At 40.4% G+C, this 21950-nt stretch overlaps 1 protein-coding gene across 10 annotated transcripts in view; it reads left to right on the top strand.

The window, feature by feature from the left end:
- The window catches only part of elavl4 (ELAV like neuron-specific RNA binding protein 4), a 115659-nt gene extending 107782 nt beyond the window's left edge, over positions 1–7877 (top strand). For all 10 annotated transcript variants that reach the window (XM_077584568.1, XM_077584573.1, XM_077584575.1 and 7 more), the window contains one exon: positions 2157–7877. In XM_077584568.1, the coding sequence (XP_077440694.1) occupies positions 2157–2484 (328 nt within the window). In that variant the 3' untranslated portion in view covers positions 2485–7877. The remainder of the gene's footprint in view (positions 1–2156) is intronic.
- Positions 7878–21950: the final 14073 nt, after the last annotated feature.

The following is a 21950-nucleotide window of genomic DNA, read 5'->3' as shown; positions in this document are numbered from 1 at the left end:
GATCATTGCCACAAGCCCCGCAATAGTACAGAACAGAACACCCTGCAGACTCGGGGACGAGTGGGAGGAATACGCTTTGTACCATAATGCCACTGGGCTACAAAGTGCTTCCACTTTCCATTTTGCTCCCTCCCTTTGCCCAGGAAAGCAGCCTTCCCAGACAGCTGCAGCAAGGCGGAAATCTCAATTAAACCATGGCCAATAATGCCTATAGTTGTTTCTTGAAGAGAGGTGGCATAAGAAATGAACCTCTTTATCTCATTTACTTTTTATTTAAAAATGGGCGCATTCTTTCCCCCTTTTTCCCTCTCCTTTGAGCGGAAAGGCAATTAAGTGAAGTCAACTGAGGATTCAAATCTTCTTGCATCGCAAGAAAAAGGAGAAGATTACGAGGCGAATGAGAAGAGATTTAGTAGCCTGGCGCGTGATCTTTGATGAATTTCTCGCAATGCTTTAATTCAACAACTTTCTGCAATTTAGCTCTTGAAGGAGCCACTCAAGGGCGCCAAGAGAAAACCTTCATCTGCATCTCCTTGGGGCAGATATCGAGTAATTCCTAACAGGAGGCCTCTCACAATGAAGCTAGTAGGAGATTTTGGAATGAGCCTGTGCACGTGCACAAGTAAACCAGCTCTTGATGATGAAATCTTCCTGTTGAAAATGATGAGTTCAAGTGCAAAAGCCGGCAAGCGCCATTTAGATAGAAATACAGACACGCCTACTAGCGGGCTGCCTATCATGGCTTTTGTTTTGATCCAGCAAAATCAAACTCCTACATGAAGGTTTGATTTCAGAGACCGACAAGTGCCATAAGCATTTTACTCCAGCTATAGCTTCGTCTCCGTTGTATCCGATTACTCACTCACTGCTAACATGGCTTCGGTTGTGCTAGAAAATTAGCTTAAAATATGATAACCTGCATGAAATTTACCAGTGAGACTGGAGTTAGGGTTAAGGTCCTCAGATTTTGAAGCGAAAGCCTTCGTTTCTGTGCTTTTGCCAGTTTATTTACTCTGTTTTGTACCCGGACACAATATATAAAAAAAAAAAAAAATGTAATTTGGAAAAAAAAATATTGAAAACAAATCATAGAATATGCTAAATCTGCGGAAGGCAACTGTCTCTCCTTACAAAGTAACGGTTAATTAGCCTCTTAATTACTTAATGTATAGTAATTTAAAATAACCTGATTAAGAAATATTAGCTTAACGTGGAACTAGAAATTAAAAAAAAAAAATTATTAATTCACAAAAAGTTGTCTTCGTTTGCATTTGAACTCTTGTCATGTAGCTACCCTTAAATATTTTTAATTTCCCCCAAAATTTGCTTTTTAATTTTTTTATTTTATATTAATGCAAAATTACCAGAATAAAAAAAAATATTAGCATTAACATGGAACCAGAAATTAAAAATAAAAATCATTGTACTCAATTCACCCCAAAATGTAGTTAACTATGTTTGCATTTGAACTCTTCACATATAAGCATCTTTGACTTTTCTCAATAAATCACAATTAGCCTCTTAATTGTTTAATTTATATTCATTTAGAGCACCTAGAACAAAAAAATATTACCTTTAACCTGGAAACCAGAAAAAAAAACTTTAAAAATTTACTAGATTCACACACAAAAAAGGGATTTCTGCTTTTGCACTTGAACTCTTCAAAATATTAAGAGCAAAAATACAAATGAGCAGTCAATAGAAACACCACAAAATAACCAATTTAGGGCCGGATTTAAAATCCTACGAAAAATCAAAATAGCAAACGTAGTGTGGATGGTCTCCACGTACCTGTATGCACTCCCTGCATTGTCTGGGCATGCTGGCGATGCCACAACAGATGTCCTGGGGGATCTTCTTCTTCTCGAGATCAGTTATCCCGCAGTGAATACAAATACCTTTAATGAGATGGAAGAATCTCATTCGGAATCTGTAATCTGTATGCACTTTCTACAATGATGAGATGACGGCTGCTCTCTCGGGAAAAACCTCGCAAATGTTCCCGCAGACACACTCCAACAACCCGTAGAAAATCTAGAAGCTGTCGTAACTTTCTGTTTTGGTGCAATAGTTGTCCACAAAGTGTAGGTATATTAGTCACCCTTTTTGACTTCTATTCAAATCTCCGTCTTTGTCTTTGCCGCTTGTCCTCTCAGGTTCTCACCCATCACCATCGACAGCATGACCAGCCTGGTGGGCATGAACATCCCCGGGCACACCGGCACCGGTTGGTGCATCTTCGTCTACAACTTGTCGCCGGACTCGGACGAGAGCGTGCTGTGGCAGCTCTTCGGGCCGTTCGGCGCCGTCAACAACGTCAAGGTGATCCGTGACTTCAACACCAACAAGTGCAAAGGTTTCGGCTTCGTCACCATGACAAATTACGACGAGGCGGCCATGGCCATCGCCAGTCTCAACGGCTACAGGTTGGGCGACCGCGTCCTGCAAGTCTCCTTCAAGACTAACAAGACCCACAAGTCCTGAACTCGAACAAGGTAGTTAGAAGCGGCAGCCTGCAGCTCTGTCTGCTCCAAAAACGACCCCCCCTCCCTCCCCACCCCAGCCCCTCCATTTTAGCCCCCCTCCCCACTACCACCACCCTCCTACCGTGATCCAGCACAGCAAACTGGAACATAAAGCAACCATCCAACCTAATTGAACTCGAAATGGCTTATATCATAACTTTGGACCTATAAGCCAATGTTGCCTAAGTATTACAAAAATGAAAATGAAGAAAATGTTCATGCGTTTTGGGAAGTTCCTGAGATAATGCAGGCTTCTCATTGTTGTATATTCTTTCTGTTTGTTCTGGTTGCTAAAAATGAGTTTTCTCTTCCGTGTAAACAGTAGCAACCCCCCTCCCCCCCCAACCCCCACCACCACCTCCCTCCTCCCCCCCACAATTTTAGAGAAGAGAATATCCTTTTTAGACCACTGTCTCGATTCAGGATTAGCTTTTCTTTTGTATATCCGGATCCACTGTCGTTAGTATCCTCAACCTCCCGCTCACTGTAGGGAGGGGGCTCTTTTCTAACAATTGGTGAAACATTCATTCATTTATAGTCGTATTCGAAGGTCCCCTTAACGATTCTAGATGGGATTTCACACTCCCACCGATTCTGATGTAGTTTAAAAACAACAAAAAAAAAACAAACAAAAAAAGACTTTCTAACATTGTTTTTGTTTTGTATCGCAGACAAAACATAATGTCTTTCCTCACAGGGAGATTGGGGTGCGGGGGTGGGGGATGGGTTAGCTTTCCTGACGACTCATGAAGTAATTTAAGAAAAAAAAAAAGAACACTGTTGCCAAAGAGAAGATCTCTTTGCTTGGGAAAAAAAAATGTGTTTAGAAAAAAAAAGATAAAAAATAAATAGAAAGAATCTATTTTTATAAATGATAATTAAAATAATAATTATTGAGAAATTTTTACAAGAATCTGGATTTGAAAAAAGAGAAAAATATTTTGACTGGCTAACTGGGAGGGGAGGGGGGGCACCACCTTGTCTTGTCGTTCTGCCATTGGTACTTTCTAGGCTCAGCGCTCGTTGTTTTCCGAGGAAGCCACGTTGGCGGCGGACATTTTCTAGATGGAAGGTTTTGTGAAAAAAAAGGAAGCCAAGGCGGGTGATTTTGGTAATTTTTCACACATGTACTAGTGCGTAATTATTCAATACCCACAAGGGGAAGGGAGAAGGTAACCATCCTTATCGTCCAGAGCCCAAAGCAAGGAGACCCTTTTGTCTGCTTCTTTTCCTGTTCTCGTCATCAGTCCAAATGGGGTATCGGTAACGACATATATGCACATCGATCCATTTAAAACGCATACTATCCATGATATTGTTTCTCTTTGCTCTGCATTTGTGTGCAAACTTCCTTTTAGCGATCAACAGTAGGTGCTATACTACATTATTCACATATCTTAAATATCCGAGTTGGTTGTTCTATGTGTTGTTTCAAAAAATACTATGTTGATGTTGGCATTGAATTGAGCTTATTTGTTTATTGTTGGCCCAAATAGTCTGGTGAGACTATTTTGTTGCAGAAAAACCAGATAGATCAACACATTTGGGTAGTGTAAAAAAAAAAATTAAAAAATTCTATATATCTATATATATATATAAAAAAAGAAGAAAAAAAACTATCACGGAACAAATTTTACTTATTTATTTTTGCTTTGTTTGTTTGGCTTGCTGGCTTTTGCGTTACTTGCTGAGCGTGAAGCGTTTGTCCAAACTTAACGATGATTAGCTAGTTTCTTTAGTCTAGATATTTGTTTCCTGAAAAGGCGATCTATGACTAATGTGTCTTTCTTTGCTCTGTACAAATAGATGATCTATCTATATATATATCTATATATACATAGTCTACCTTTGTTTTACAATATCTACTGTACTATCTGAGTTGTCACTGTTCTTTAGTTGGAGCTTGTCTTTTTCATATGGCAACTTATTATGAAGTGGTGGTTCAGTTACTTAGAAAAACTTGTGAGGAAACTGTTCAATTGTCGTCATGTTGCTTGTGGAGAAAAAAAAAAGGTTTGGATTAACTTTACGTTACCTACCGCGGCAAAAGAAACCGAACAAAAAGCTTTGAATATAAGTGTATTTGGATTTACTTCACTATTTTTGTTCAACTATTTATTTTTTCTATTTATTTCTATTTATTATGTATTTATGAACCACTTAATTTATCTGTGTATTTATGTATTTATTTGTTTCATTGTCTGTATTTGCGTGATTCTGGTACAGGGAGGGGGGGCGTTTCTGAGCAAAAGGGAACAAAGCGACTAGTGGAGAAGCTCTTCCAGTAGTCCACTGCATTGAGAGAACTTTTAGTACGTTTGTGCTTTGTACCAATATATCAAAATGATCACATAAAAAAAAAAATCTAAAAGTCAGGAAAACTAGAAAAAAAAAAAGTGTCTGGAAGGCCGGGGAACGCTCTTCCCTTATTACTAGAAACAGTTACTCGCTATGCATAACCTAGTTATTAATAGTTCAATTTGCTATTGCTTTTTTATTGTCTTGTTCAAAATGAAATCTTTAGATCTTTTCCAATGAAGTTTAGTCTTAATAGAATGTTATAAACAGTCGTTCTGGTTCAATATAACCTGTGATAAGTTTGTGTAGTTCTCTAAAGCCACTCCGTCCACACCCTCCCTCCACTTACTACCGCTTTGTGATGACACCTTTATGCAAAACTGTACGTCTGAAAGCATACGTCTACGTTATATATATATCGTAACATTCAGCTCACGGAGGCTCCGACTTTTTTGCGCCCGCTCTTGTTTGAGGGTCGACTCAATTGACTTCTTTTTCAATTTTTCAAATTGCATACCGACAAATGTTTTAAAAAAAAAAAGAGAAAAACTACTATACTGAAGAAGTACTCTGGAGGGATGGAAAGGGATTGTACCGATTCTATATTTTATATACTCTAGTATGATATATATTATATATTTTCAAAGGTCAAATGTAGGGTTCCAGATGTATAAATATACAGAATTGGATTATTCTGTTCCAAAACATGAATGATGTGCATGTGTGTTTGGAAAATAAGAGGCCCACACGCATCTCACTCATGTGACATCATCGCCATATGCGCCGTCATACACACGAGCAGATGCCCCTCGACGCCGTAACGGGGTTGTGGGGGGGCTTGAATTTATGCAACGACCCCAGTAGAATGTTGTTCTGATGTGTCAATTTCCTACTCTGTGTGACCTCCTGCGACGCGTGCCTGTATTCCGCCTCTTTGTGTGTATGTCTGAGTCTGTTTGGATACGCCGCATTATGACTTGACCCAATCTAATGAGAGACAATACAACAGCTGTATCGCATATATTATTCATTTGCAAAGATTACAAAGATTACCTTTGATACCGTAAGAGGTATTAATCTTGATGCAGAGATGGCAAATCCAGGTCCAGAAAGTAAAAACCCTGTCACAGTTTGGCTTTAGGCCCAGGTGCTAGCTAGTGAGCTCCCTAGCTAGCTTGCAGGGTGCTCGGTTACCTGCTAAGGAACTAGCTTGCTAGCACAAGGGGCTAAAGGAAAACTGTGCAGGGTTTTTACTTTCTGGACCAGCATTTGCCACCTCTGTCTTGATGTGTTTTTATTGTGAGGGTAATTTCTAGTATTTGGGTTATCTCAATTACAATGTTTCACTACATATTCATGACTCATTTACACTCAAATTCACATATTCCTAATTTTTGTGCTCAATCCAGTCATGTCTAATAAAAAAGCAGTGCGTTGGCATCATCCTGTGTTATCTTGTCGCCAAGAAACTATGTTGAAGTGAGGAAGCAGCTTCATTTAGACAGGCCATTGTTATTTATAATAATAATCATTTAAAAAGTAGTGCTTCGGTGCCATCCTGAGGCATCTTGGAGCCAAAGAACTACGTTCCTTTAGATAAGCCATCACCATGTCTAATAGAAAAGTCAGTGCTTTGGCGCCATCCTATGGTATCTTGGTGTCAATAAACTATGTTCATTTAGACAAGCAATCGCCATGTCTAACAGAAAAGTAGTGCTTTGACACCATCCTGTGAGATCTTGGCATTAAGTAGCTGCGTTCATTTAGATAAGCCATCACCATGTCTAATAGAAAAGTCAGTGCTTTGTCGCCATCCTTTTGGTGTTTTTGGTGTCAAAGAACTATGTTCATTTAGACAAGCCATCACCATGTCTAATAGAAAAAGCAGTGCTTTGGCGCCTTCCTGTGGTATCTTGGTACCAAAGAACTATGTTCATTTAGACAAGCCATTGCCATGTCTAATAGAAAAGCAGTGATTTGGCGCCATCCTGTGGTATATTGGCGTTAAGTAGCTACGTTCATTTAGACAAACCATGTCTAAGAAAAAATAGTGTCGCCACCTTGTGGCCTCTATAGGCAATTTTAAGTTGATTACTCGCAGATTTTCACCATTAACTCCTACTTACAAGACAGTCAAAATATTAGGGACAGGTCGCTGATCCGGCACGACGGTTGAGTGGTCAGCACTTCTGCTTCACGGTTTCTGTGGAGTTTAACTGGAATTGACAGCAATGACCTTCATGTTTTAACAACGTTTATCATGTTAGCATGGTTAGCATGTTTGCCTCACAGATCTGAAAATCAACACTATGACTATGAATATGTGATACAGCTCTTGTATTAGATATCATTTTATTGTGTTCGTAATCATGTGACTGTCTAGTGTGTGTCCTTCTGTGTGTGCGTAAGTCATGGGGCTGCGTCACCCTCGCGCCATGTCCCACCCCAGTGGCTCCCACCGCCATCCCCGTAGCGCCTTATAGTCGGTGAGTGGCAAGCTGCCGGTAGGAACAAGGCAGCCAGTAGTGGAGGAGGGAAGGTGAACAGAGGAACTCGGCTCTTTTTTTCTTCTTGTCAGTTTTCTTCTTTCTTTCTTTTTTTCCTCCTGAGATGTGTTTGTTTACTATCTGATTAAAAAAAAAAATCTATAAAACAAAATCCTTAAAGACAAAAAAGATGAAAAAAAATGTTGGCGGAGCCTCGTGGAATGCGGCTCGCACTCTCGCTCTCTCTCTCTCTCTCTCTCTCTCTCTCTCTCTTCTCTCCTGCTTATGTTATTACTTAACAATTATTAACAATGATGATGATTATAATTATTATGATTATTATGGTTATTATTGCTATTATTCTTAGTATTCTTATTCTTAATTATTAATATAATTACTGCGATGAATGACTTCATGTTATCCTTGCTAGTTTAGGTCATTTCTGAAACTGGAAACAAAATAGAAAATCTTGCTGTAAATGTTTGTTTTTTCTTTTTCATAAAACTGTTGTGTTTGAATTATTTGTACTTTTGAATGTTGGGACAATAAAATGAGGTGTCAAGAGCTCCGAGGTGTCTTTGTGAAGTGATTTGCACGCACGCATACCAGATTTGGTACGCATGCAGTCAAATGCGAATGTTGGCTAGAACATTTCGAGGTTGTGAACGTAATCGAGCATCTTGGAGACGTGTCTGGCCGAGTGTCTATTTGGAGTCAGAAAGTTGATGTAAAACCTGACTCAGACCACGTCTAGCACTGGCACAAGGTAGATATCTGCTAACTTTTTCCATAAAAACCTAGGGTAAGGATCAGTGAAGGCAACACGAAATATCGCGTCTGCATTGAATTTCTGCCTCCTAAGCATTAACTACTTTATTTTAATGGTTATTGATCTTTTTCTCATATTTTTCTGCTTCATAAAGAGAGATAAGAAGAGGAATATCATGCTAGGAGGCTTAAAATCAGTATTCAAAGAAGAACAGGCGAGGCAGTAATGTCCCGTAATGACACCTATAAAACCTCAATCACACCGGAGAGTATTACTGAGCTTGTGGAGGAAATGATGGCTGTTAGAAAATGATATGTCCGGACACACTTGTCTTCCCTCTCGCTTTGTTAGAAACCTAATGACCTGACTCTCTCATCAAGGTCGACACCTACGCAGAGTCTGCTTCCTTCAGGCTTACTAGGCTTCGGTAGCTTAACACTTGGACGGATCGTTTTAACTACGGCGTGCTGGTACATTGGTATCTAATGAAAGTAGCACCATTTTTAAAATACACCTGAAAATTCAAACTATTTTTTTGTCATCATATCATCATATCACGCGAGCAGTAAGTACACCTCACTGGACTAAAAAAAAAAAAAAAAAACAGAGCGCTCGTGTTGAACTCAAGGCCAGCACTGTTTTTATGTGATCTGCAAAAGCAACTACTTCTTTCTTTCTTTCTTGCCAAATGTTTTTTTTTTTCATTTTGTCAGAACATCTGCCATAAATTTCAAATATTAACTGATATAATATTATAAGCATGTATTCACCAAATCTATTGTTAACATTAATTGAAAAGTATTAGTGTGCCACAGCTGCCATTATTTTCCATGCCTTCCAATTTAAAATTCAATTCTACATTAAAAATATAAATTGTATAAAAATCAAATGCAGGAGCATTTGTGTATATGTAATAGTATGATGAGGTGATTGCACCATTTTAGCAAAAAGTCATTTCTAACTTACTGGCTCACAGTATTAATATAAAATGCTAATGTGCTTGTAAAACATTTATGATTTCTACAGTCATCGCATCCCTCTGAGCAAAACCATAATTATGGTCGTCGACGAAAAAAAGTTTGACACCGCTCCTCCAGGATTACAAGTTGTCACGTCGTGATTGACATTATGAACATCCGGGAATTTCCACATTTCATTTCCACGGCGTATTGTATTGCTTTTGCTGGTGACTGACTAGCATACAAACCAGACATGCTGTTAAAGTAGTCAAACAACATTTTATCACATTTTCAAATCAAATTAAAGCCATCTATATCCTAGTCTAGCGGAAAGCATCACTTCACTCAGGAAAAATGCTGCATTCGAGTAAAGTGGGAAATTAGATCACCCTCAAAGCGATCGAGGCAAATGTGCAATACAATACAAATGTTGACACCGCGTGATTTAGAATGACTGCGTTGAGCAAAACGACAAACAATTTATCAGAATCAGCCAGCTTTTGTTCACATTTGCCTCAAATGCTTTGATGGGCGGAACAGGAACACTCTGAGTGGGATATATCCGACTTCAAACGCAGCAAAATGCTGCATTCCAGGATGGTCGGAAGTCGGACTTTTCCGAGTGCAAACAAGGAAATGTTTACGGGACTCGGAACTCGGAAATTCTGGAAAAAAAGGACCCCGACTTCACTGACGGACTACAAGTGACGTCACTCTACAATGTGTTTCCTTTGGAAACACAGACTGTGAATGCTAAAACGCAATTTACTCGAGTATAAAACTAGATAGCTGTCTTCATTCATAAATATTCGACATAACATAACACAACGTACGTGACAGTATGCCGCTATCTCCTCTGCATGAAATTATACGGTGAGATACTGAACTGTATGGAATGCTTATGAAGTAAGATAAAAACAATAAATGAAGCAAAATTGCGAGAAGCTAAGTTTGCTGGAGGTCAAAATGAGTTTTGAGGACCAAAGCAAAAAACAATTTATCACTATACGCCATTTTGGTTGTTTACTTTTGCCTCGAACGCTTTCAGGTCGGAACTGGGAAAAACCAACTCGGATATATCCGACTTCCAACCATCTTCGAATGCATAAGACCGCCATTGTGACGTCATTTTGAAATCGTCCGAGATGATCACTGGTAGTTATCTAAATGACTGATCAGAAGACTTGCTTCAATCGTGTTAGCACTTTCATCATGTTAGTTTTCTACTTTCTTTATTCCTAGTGGTTTGATAGAAGCAAACCTCGTACTGACCGACTGCTTGTGACGGATCTTTTGTTCCTTTTGATAAGAATTAAGATATAGACCGCCATTTAGCTACTCGTGCTAGTTAGCTAGCTAGCTAGCTAGCTAGGTGCTGACTGGTTTGGCAGCTTATCACATGGACAAATGGTGAGTGTTATTTTAACATTTTTTTTGTACATTTTTGTTTTAAGTATAGTCAAAAAATGTTTTATGATGGCAACAAGTTTTCTTATTAATTAATTCATGTTTTATTTGTCTTAATTTTAGTGTAAGACAGACTTATAAAAACATAAGATTTATGTAAAAATAGATCTAATGTTGTTTATTGTAATACAGATTAAGCTATTGCTTGTGTTTGTTAAAAACAAAGGACCTTGAAAAAATAATATTAAATATTAAATTACAATCATAGTACAAAAGTGGGGTGGGGTGAAATGGTAATTAGATTATTTGTCAAAATTCTTCACCCCTTCGCTCACCTAAAGTCAGCTGGAGTAGTCCCCGGCTCACCTGGCTGTGACCCTCGTAACAACCGGCAAAGAACAGCCCTACTAAACGTCTCCAATAAATGTAGCTTTTATGAAGGCAGCTTATTCTGAAATGAGCAATTCACATGACAACACACAGCATGTAAACGAGGAGGCCAAAATAAAACACGTTGCAACAGGGGGGGTTGCTCGCCTTGTTCCGTCACCTGCTGCAACCATATGATACTGACGCTCAGCTTCTATATAAACCACTTTTCATCTGCTTTGGTGAGAGCGGATCACACCCGCTCCGTGGTGTGAATGTCAGCATCCCGCCGCGCCGCCATGCAGAAGGCAGCTCAGCCAAATGACAAGCGAGAGGCGGCGCAGTCGGAAACATATTATATCATAAGGAGCTACTTGTCTTTGGCAAATCTTCCCCAGTCAAATCTGCAGCGGGGGAGCCATTGTTGCCCTCCAGCTCCCCTTGCTACGCTCTGACGTTAATGGCGTGCCTCCTTTCACCCCTTTTGTCTGCTTTACTGAATCTAAAGACTCATAACTTCAATGCGTGCTATTTATTAAAAAGGTGTGCGTGAGAACGAGGCGCTTTTTTCCGTCTGTTCAGGAACGCGCGCGCACAGTGATCACACAGATTGTTTTATAAGCCTTTGAGGCCACATTTCAGGCTTTCCCTTTGATTCACGACAAGCTGCTCTTTAAATCTTCACTTTCTTTCGATAACATATGCACTTTGTTAAACATTGTTCAGCTTACCTGGGCATTTTTTGATTAATTAATTGATTGATATGAACATATATTACATTATACAATTTAACCCTTTCATGCACAAATTATGATCAACTTCATCAGGATTTTTTTTTTTTTTACTCAACTTTTTTTATTTGGCGACTGTATAATCACTTTCATTTTTTTTAAGCATACATTGTTGGTGACGTGCATTTGAGCAACTGTTTGTAAAAAAAAAAATAATAATTAAATAATGTAAACACTATTAAAAATGTCAGTTTGATTTTTAGCATTGTGTTCACATATTTTTTAACATATTTCAAAACTACTACATGTATTGCAAAAATATTTACCCAAAGAAAAATGAACTTTTTACGGAAGAGGATTAGGGCCAGTGAAGAGAGAGAGAAAAAAAGTTTGGCAGGATTTATTCTCAGAATTCTCACTTTATTCTCAGAATTCTGACATTAACTCTTTTACTGCAAAAAAAAACAATCCCGACAGTATTTTCACTCATCTTTCAAGGCAAACAGAATATTGTGTGCTGTGACTACACAAACAAGATAAAAAAAGAATGTAATCCAACCTTTCATTAGAAAAAAAAAAGTATTCTACCTTATTCCGTTCTTTAGTACCATTTGAAAATAGCTCATTTGAGTGACATCAAGCGAAAATAGAAGAAAAAAAATTGTGAAAAGATCCATTTTCTGCACAACAGTGCCTTTGATATCAATATTTTTTGTTTAATGATTTCCAAAGTCCAATTTAGTGGACTCATAATCACTCGCCATTTCCTCAAATTACAAAATCAATACTTGTTTATTTTAACTATTATATTACTCCTTAGTTGTTGCTTGATGTCCTAACATATTTTTTTACTTGCAAGGGCCTCCTGGAATAGAAAGGAATAGACACTTATTCCTTCCTTGTACATCACATCTGAACTTCTGTCGGCCATCTTGTCGGTCTTTTTTTTTTTTTCACTTACAAACGTTCACCACTGGATGCAAATGTATGACGAGACTACACTAGTGTCCACTGGAGTGGCTAATGACCAACTGTGGCAAAAAAGATTCATTTATATAGAAGAAAACAATGTTTTAATAGCTGTCCACTGTAGTAATCACTATTCGTGAAAGGGTTAAAAAGAAGAACAAATTACATCTTAGAGTACAGTTGATATGTTCAAAAAGAGGAAGAAGCAAAAACAATCCTAACCCTAAATAGTTTTATCTTAAAATTTTATATCAATAAGAGCCAATGTGGATTTTTTTTAGGCCAATGCCAATTTCGATATTTGGGAGGGAAAAAATATATAATTCTGATATCAAATCATGTCTTTTTTTTTTACATTTTAAATATGAAACTTGAGTAAATTTTCACACTAATAATACAGACATATTGAAATTGTGCCTTTTGTGTCATATGAGTGCATCGAGGAAGGATGAAATTCACACAGAATACCTGCAAACATGGTACATTTCATGTTCTCCCCATGCCTGCGACTAGTAGTGAGAATAAGCGGTTCGAAAAATGGAAATGCCCAATACATGAACCTAATAGCCTCGACATATCGACATACATGCGGTTCATGTTTAGTTTGACAGTAAACTTTAACTGAGAGTGGCTTTAAACAACTTGAAGCTGTTTTTTTTTTAAGATTAAAATGTTCCATCACTAGTTAGCTATTTTTAGAATAGGCCTGTGAGCTACTGAAGGATTATATTAAGTTTTGTAATCTTTTGCGTGTTCAAATAAATCAAAGATGAGATTCTTGTGAAAAGGGTCCTTGCAAGGTGAATTTATTACATAGATCTCTGGTCACACAATTGCATATCACCCAAGCAGTGTCATCCAAGAATGTGTGTCCCTCCCCCCAGGAGACACAGCCCTTTTATTACAATCAGAGTTTGTACAGAAAAACGCCTCTCTCCTCCCATCAAATACTAAAATCAGATTACATTCTCACAGTATGCTAGGTTGTTGATCTTTCACATTTAGACAAAACAGATTCCATTCTCACAGTATGCTAGGTTGAACTTGAATTTTCACAAACAGGACTAACAGGGAATTTAGACAAAACAAGATAACAGATAGGTTAAGGTCGAGTTATATTGTGTTTGACATTATTACACCTGTGTAGATGTGCATCTACACATCTATAAATAAATTCAAAATGGTTAAAATATAAAATAAAGAATTAAAAATGTTAACAATGTTAACACTACTCATGGTGATCCTTTGGGGCTGTACCTGGTTGGTGACTGCTGCTGAATAAATAAATAAATAAATAAATAACATCCTATCCTCCAAGTCCTGCAATATAGGATGTTTTTTTGTTGTTTTTTTTGGGGGGGTGAAAACATGCTGTGACAAGAGAAGGCCCCGGAGATGACAAGAACATGTCCAGATGAAGTGCCCTTGTGGAAAGAAATTGAATCCCAAGCAGCTACAGGCAGCAGGAGTGCTGTTCTGCAACAGCGATTTTCTCCATCCCGCAGTAGGCGTTCCCTCTGGAACAGACCGGAATTCATCAGCAGGTGTTGTCATGTAAATACAACAATTGCAAAGAATGAATCACTGTTATTGCCCGTGTGCAAAAACGCCACCTCTTTGGCGAGTTGGAAGGCAGTTAAGAATAAGTTTAGCATGTAGTTGACCTTGGATCATCTTGTTCTTGGCTCACGTGAACGCAACGCTTTGGTCCTTTACAATTACAGGGTCGCCGTGTGTGGGAGTCCGGGCTGCTGCATCAAACCCAAACCAGACAGACTCGGTTGCTCGCGTGAGAGCGTATACATTATTTACACGCCATCTGCCGCTTCGGCTCGCTCGCGTCTTTTCTGCTGCATGGCGCACAAAATAGCTCCGTTCATCTCAGCTGCAACTTTTTGCACATGCAAATAAAAACATGGTGCCTGTCAAGAGCGCACGCCGTGTACGCTGCCAAGTAGCACAACCGGACCCAAAACGGTTTTCACATACAGTGAATATCGTGGGTTCATTGTTGGCGTTCTTGCTGTGCTTACATTACATGCATTATTTTTTTTTTATTACATTTGCCATGTCATTTTTAGGATATTCCCCTTTTCTGGACAGCAAGAAAGTGAAAACAAGGAATACTTTAAAACGTGTAATAGGTTGTTGAGAGTCTTCTGCCCAGATTTTTTTTTTTTCTGTTTTGATTTAGTTATAACTGTTTAGATTTAGTCATAACTGTTTTAATTTCCTCAGTAGAGCTTGGTGAGTGGATTGAATGAAGTCTGGGGAGGATGGCCTCGTCTGTTTCCACATCAATGGGCCAGTGTCTGGGGTTGAAGTCAATGTGTATTGGATGATATGCTGTAAAAGTGTAAAAAGTCTTATCTACTTCCGGCTGTCGTCATGTGTATTGAACTCAGGGCTGGGGGCTGTTTTTTGGGTGGGGTTCAGGATCATATAAGAATGCTGTGAGTTCGCTGTAACTACACACTTGCGAGAGGAACTGCAGCCATTTGTCTGTAAACTTGCTTGTGTCCAGAATATTCTGTAAAATAAATCCTTCGAAGGACCTGTTCACCGATCTCCAGTCTGTATTCAGAAAATCAACATTCATTTTAATGCACCACATACGCTCATTAACATGCCTGAGGGGCGGGTGGATTGGAGCAGGGGGGGATATCATTTCCCTCTGCTCCGGTTCACCTGCCCCCAATTTTAATGCACCACACACACACACTTATGTATATACACTGGGTGGGGTCACACTCACGGTTTAGGGGTAGAGTTCGCCAGTCGGCGAGCTGGCGAACTTAGTAACAGGGTTAGTTTTTCACTTAGATCGTTGGAGTGACGACCGGGGCCTCTCCCCGCTGGGCCTGGGGTTCGGGGATGCCGCCCGTCCTCCGGTGCCCCCATCTCCCCTTCTGCCCCTGGTGTTCCGTCCCTCCGCGTGGTGGGGTGGGCGCGGGTGCCCTCTCCGCTCCGCTGCCCGGCCCCCTCTTCGGCGCGGATGCCTGGGTGCGGTGTGTCCCCGGGGTCTGGGGTCGGGGGCTGGGGGGCTGTCGGTTGGTGGGGGTGGGGGCGGGGGCGGCTTGGTTGGTGGGGGGGTTGTGGTGGGGGTGCCGGGGTGGGGGGTGCTGGGGTGAGGAGGGTGTCTGGGGATTTGGGGGCCTGGGGGCGGTTGGGGCTGGGTTGGGGTGGGTGGCGGGGGGTTCGCGGGGGGAGCGGGGGGTTGTGGGCCGGTGGGGTGCCTGGTGGGCCTGCAGTGCCCCGTCCTGCTGCGTTGGGTTGGGGGCGTGGGCCGCGTTGGGGTGGGGGGCGCTCCTGCTCCGGGGTTTGCTCTCCCCGGTGGCCCCTGCGGGGCCCGGGGGTCGTCCTTTGGCGCGGCCGCGGCCTGGGGGGCCCTGAGGTGTTGCGCTTGCTCTGTCCTGGCGGGCGTCGACGGCTCCCCTCTTTGGTGGAGATTTTCATGCATGCTAGATCCACCACACCAGCATCTATCGAGACTCAGACACAATTTGTTTCTCCCTCAGGTCATTGATTCGGTGGAGGCTGGTGTCTGTGGATCTCACTCTGCTTCGTCTGTCCTTTCTACCTTTCCTCAGTTTCTCCTTTGGGCCCTTGAGGTTTCCCTGATTTGTTGGAGTTTAGATGTCCCTGGGGTTGGTGAAGGTTAGTGGCCCGGTGGGTGGTGTCTGGTCGGTGCTGGGCTTCGCTTTTCTTTCTTTTCTTTGGTCCCCCTTCGGGTCTCCTGGCGGCCCCACGACTCTGGCTGGATTTTGAAGTGTTCGGTTTAGGTGAACGGTATGGGAATTCTTATTTATTTTTTATTTTTTTCTTTCTCACGCACGCACGCACGCACACACACACGCACGCACGCACAAACACACATACAAAAAAAAAAAAAAAAGGAGAACAATGATGATGACATTTCAAATGATCAATACTGAGATCTCCCAAAAAAAAAAAAAGAAAATCAACATTCTCTCTACTGTTATACATTATTAACATATTTAATTCTTTCATTCATATATTAACCATGTTGAAATGTTTTATAGATGTGTAGAGTAGGTGAAATAGTGTTGAACGCAGTATAATTTGACCTTAACCTTGTTTTTGTCTAAAAATTCCTTCTCAGTGTTTTGCGCACACACATTCTGTTTGTGAGAACAGATTTTGCCACACACATACCCTGAGAGCACCATCACTCATGGCCACTCTTAATCCAGTTCAATTTGTTTGTGAGATATTGTTTTGGGAAAAAAGTACCCTGAGAGTATATTTTGTCTAAAAAGATGAACACAGCTGCGGACTGTGTACGAAAATAATATTATGTAACATATTGTGTGAGAACCAATCTGTTTTACTTATTCATGATGGGAGGAGGAATAGGTGTTCTCTTACTGATTTGGATTCTTTAAAAGCTGTATTCCACAAAAGAGGGGGCACACACGCACCCTGGAATTCCACCTTTTATATGATGTTCAGTGTTGTGTGACCGGAGATTCTCTGTAATAAATCATCTTTGCAAGGAGTTTTTCTCACAAGAAGTCTATCTTCAATTTTTTGGAACACGCAAAAGAGGACAAATAATTAGCCTCTATCACTACCCGAACAACACCGAACACGCGGAAGACAAAGATAGTCTTCTAACAAGGTTCAAGTGTGTTTTAATAAGATGTCAAATAAAAAAATATGAAATGTTTTTTATTTGCTCTCTCTATATAGCGAGCACTAGCATACAGATAATGCGGGTTAGATTCCCTGCCAGCATCCGAATACCCAGCCACCGCCGGTCCCAAACCTGGATATAAAAATATGGGTGAGCTGTCTCAAAATATCTGGTGTTAAATTTGTGCCAGACAAATCAATCACAGAGGATATGAACTCAACACCCTCGAAGACATTGGTGGACCGTATTAAAAACTTCCAGTAATAGAACTAAATATTCCATCCTGTTTCAACAAGCCATAGGCGGTGTTGTTTAAAAATGAGTCAATTTGTCGTTTTCACATTCAATCCAGGCTAGTGTTATTGCTCATTGCCGCTAATGATGGCATCAAATGCGTGGCGGCACGGGGCAACAGACAACAGATTGTCGCCCCTAAGCAAGAACAGCGTGATTTGAGAATGCTGGAAATGTGGCATTGGAACGCGGAAACTTCCCAGGAGAGCGCTCTGACAACTTCCTGAACGGGATCCACAGCTTATTAGGCCCATTTGTGTCACCTGCTCAACAGCGCTGGCACAGAGGGCCTCCCGAGTGGAATTTAATTCTGTCGGAATAATCTGGGAATTCATCACGTCATGTCATGTTCAATTGATCATGGCAGGAACCTCTGATAAACATATATAAATAATATGTATATAAATATAGAGACATAAATATATAGTATAGAAAACCCTGTCTAATGTTAAATACATTGATCCCAAAGTGGAAGCAACTCTCACTTCTTTGCAGTAGAAGATGGAAGCCTTTAGAGAGAAAAAAAATTGCAGTCAGCACAACAAAGGCATAAAGTATATTTACTGCAAAACTCATTTGGCAAAGCACTTAAGTAGAGCATAAATCTTCTTTATGGGGGGCTCTGTTAGTGCAAAGTCACCGCTTGGACCTTAAGTAGCCAAAGTGAGATGTAATCCAGGGCCTGCATCAATCCTGCTTGACTTGTTCCCCCAACAGAAATGGATTCTCTCTGCTTGCGATGACATTTTCTCTCCCTTTCGCCTTTCGCCGTCTCGCCTTGCATGTTTGCTTTTTGGCGTACGCCTCCGTGTCAACCGCACTGGTGCTATTTGTCGCTTGGACGCTGATGGCTGTGATAATGGCGGCGGTGACAGTGAGAGGTGCTGTTGTTGGCTGGTGGAAGCAGCAGAGCTCCCCCCCCCCCCCTCCGGCCCCCCCTGCTGTTTGCTCAGGGAGACGCGCGGCAAGCCCCCCTGCAATCATTGCCAAACACTGGCACTGCTTAGAGAGTGTGTATGGCTTGCATGCAATTTCTCAAATTTGTGTTGAATGAGTGTCTGTCATGATCGCATACAATTATTTGGGCCATGCACTACACCTGTAAAAAATTGTAATCAGTTTCTTTTGCAAAGTACTACAAACTGTGTGCACTATATTTACTCTTCAACTGTTTAAATGGCGGCTGTGAAAGAGGTCATTAGAACAACGAAGCTTGTCTTGGCCAAAGACGATTTTTCCCGTCTTCCAGAGTGTGCATGTGTTGTTGTGCGCACGCGAGCGTCAGTAAAGCCAAATATTGTACGAGTGTGAGTGGGTGATTTCAGCTCGGCGAGTCCGCCACCCAACCATCTGTCACCACGGGGCCACCGTGTTCTGAAGCCAATCATCTCCTTCCAACAGCTTCTAGCGTCCTCGCTCCATTTTCCAGCAATGCTGTGTCCCCCGCCAGACGCACACACACGCGCACACACTCGATCGCAACGTCTGCCACATGCCGCTATCAGCAGACGCACTGACTCACACTCGCAAACTTAACTATTGCACAAAGGCCGCCCCTTGGACGTGACTGTGGGTGAAAATGTGTCAGTTCCAGGTTGAAGCTTGTTTTGAAGTCCACGGCGACTCGGATGAACAAGTTAGGTCACGATGCTTGACTCATTCACTGCCATTGACGGCTATTGACGTCAAAAATTCATTTGAACTGTTTCTGTTAGTTAAAAAAAAATCTATTTTTATTAACAAGAGTAACCTTAAAAAAATATATTGTACATTTAGAACAGATTAAATTAATTTTTAAAAAAATTATAAACTGACGCGATTTAAAAAAAAGAGAAAAGATTATTGAAAATGTATGACTTCATGAGATAACTTGCGATTAATCACAAATTTGATATCTGTTCTAAATGTACAATAAAAAAGTCTGGATTTTCATACTCTTGTTAACAAAAGTGTAAAAAAAAAAAAAAATTAACTAATAGAAATAGGTCTAATGAATATTTGACGTCTATAACCGTCAATGGCAGTGAATGAGTTAAGAGCACTCTATTGTGACACCTGGACTATTTCAAATAACTACCACTGTCTACTTCTTGAAGTTGAAGTTTTTGATTGTCATTTGTATATATTGGCAATGGTAAAGTCTTCAAACGTGTTAATCAAGATGTTCAAGCGGATTGGTAAAATGCAGGCCAAATGCTAAACTGCGCTTGTGCAAGTCTGTGGAATTATGAGGGAAAAAATGTTGTCACGCTCCTGCTCTCAGTCCTGTTGCGTGTGTGGTATTTTTCCAGTGAGCGAGTGAGGGGGCGTGTCCCACTAGCACCGCACCTGAAGCACATCAATGATCAAGGACTTTAAAAGGGCCTGAGCAACTGCATCGGGTGCCAGAAGATTCACCTCGCTCGCTGTTATTGTGCCAAAGGCTTATCCTAGCCGTTTAATAGCTCATGTGCCCATGTTACTACAGTCTTTACACGTGTAGTAGTAGTTTTGTATTCCGCGTTATTTTTTTTTTGTAGTTTTGAGTGTATTGCTGTTGGTAGTCCTAAAGATCCACTTTAGGGGTCAATTTGACCTAACTTTGAGTCAAAAAATGGGTCTTTCAGCATAAAACAACGAAAAAATAATGGTCAGATCCTTTATTTGGGTAAAAAAAAATTGGGCCATTTTGTCTAAAACAACCCAGAAAGTTGGGTCAAATTGACCCCTAAAGTGGCTCGGTCCAGTTTTTTGTATCCATAATGGGGTTACTTTTGACCCAACAGTTTTTAGAGTGACTCAACTTTGAGTAAAAAAAAATGGGTCTTTCAGCATAAAGCAACTCATAATTATTGGTTAGATCCTTTACTTGGGTCAAAAAATTGGGTCATTTTGTTTAAAACAACCCCAAAAGTTGGGTCAAATTAAACCCATAGTAGGGTTATTTTTGACCCAACTGTTTTTAGAGTGTAAGAAAGTTCAAGTGGAACTTATATTGTAAAGAGACATTAAACCGCATTATACCTTAAAAATGGCACATTTCTGTATTTAAAAAAATACTTTTTGATTTGTGTAATATTTCTCAACTCATTCTGTGCAAGCCATTTTCAGACCCTCCGTTTCCCAAGCACTTGAAAAAAAAAATTTGAATGTCTGGACTCAAAAAACATATGAATACGTCTTTAGCATTGAATCAGTCCATGTTAGCACAAAACTTTCAGGCGTCTGCTAGCAAACCCCCCCCCCCACACACACACACACACACACACACACACGCACACAAAAAAAGACATTAATGGTGGAGAAAGTTTTGAGAATATTTATCTTGGTTTTGTTTTTACATGTCATCAGGAGTTTGTAAACTTGTATTTTAATCCAACTGAAATGGACAAAACTATCTTTTTTTGTAAACCACTTTTCATACCAAAAAAAAAAAAAATGCAACAAGTGCTTTACATAGTTTAAAAACAAATCCCCAGCCCACCCATAAAAAACTAGTGTTGTTCAAAATTTCTTGATAAGATTAAGGTAAACTACAGCCTAAGACACCCCTGCCCGATATAACTTTAGTTATAGAATGTTAGTTTTTAATTTTGCATCGCTTCCTGATGTCATATTCTCTCCACTTTGAGAAACCAGCAGTTTTAAATAATGCAGCCATTTCACCTCATAGCATGAGATCATATGGAAGACCTTGCTTTGAAGGATTCCACACACACAGATGTGAACAGTCTCGTGTGAGCAGCCTGTCATCTCATAAATAGTTCAATCTTCTCCTGAAAAATAGATCTCGCCCTGCCTGTCACGGCATCTATTCACGCACCAGATATAGGTAGTGAGGGAGCGTTAGGCTAGCCATGTGCTGTTGGCGTGATCTCTACCTGTGCTCTCGTTGCAATATCCTGTACAGTGGGTATATATAGGATGGGGATTTCTTGGCTGCCTAACATTGCATCCAGTTTATTTTTATTTTTTATTTTTTTATATGCTAACCCATATTTTGGGTACATGTTTGGAATTATGCATATATTGTATTATCTATGTATGCATTTTGGATTCAGAGATGGCAAATCCAGGTCCAGAAAGTATAAACCCTGCCACAGTTTGGCTTTAGCCCCTCGTGCTAGCTAGCTGTTCCCTAGCAGATAAACAAGCACCCGGGGAGCTAGCTAGGGAGCTAGCTAGCTAGCACCTGGGGCTAAAGCCAAACTGTAGCAGGGTTTTTACTTTCTGGACCTGGATTTGCCACCTCTGTTTGGATTGCAGTGGATAATTTATATTTCTGATGGAGGAGTAGGATCAAAGTTTCAACTTCTTACTCTTTTTCAGACTGGCAGTCGGGGTTGAACCGATTAGTTGACGAGTCGACTTTACTTCTCTGCTTCAACATTGAAGGCAACTAATCATGTTTGTAGCATGTCCATGTGGGTCAGAGAATATGAATATAGGCTGGTTGTGGATGAGAACAGCAGTTAGCCTCGCTAGCTTACGCCGCTTGTTTTTGTTC

The sequence above is a fragment of the Vanacampus margaritifer genome, chromosome 13 (genome assembly GCF_051991255.1).
Source record: "Vanacampus margaritifer isolate UIUO_Vmar chromosome 13, RoL_Vmar_1.0, whole genome shotgun sequence".
In the NCBI taxonomy this organism is placed as follows: Eukaryota; Metazoa; Chordata; class Actinopteri; order Syngnathiformes; family Syngnathidae; genus Vanacampus; species Vanacampus margaritifer.
This window is presented reverse-complemented; position numbering and strand designations above follow the sequence as displayed.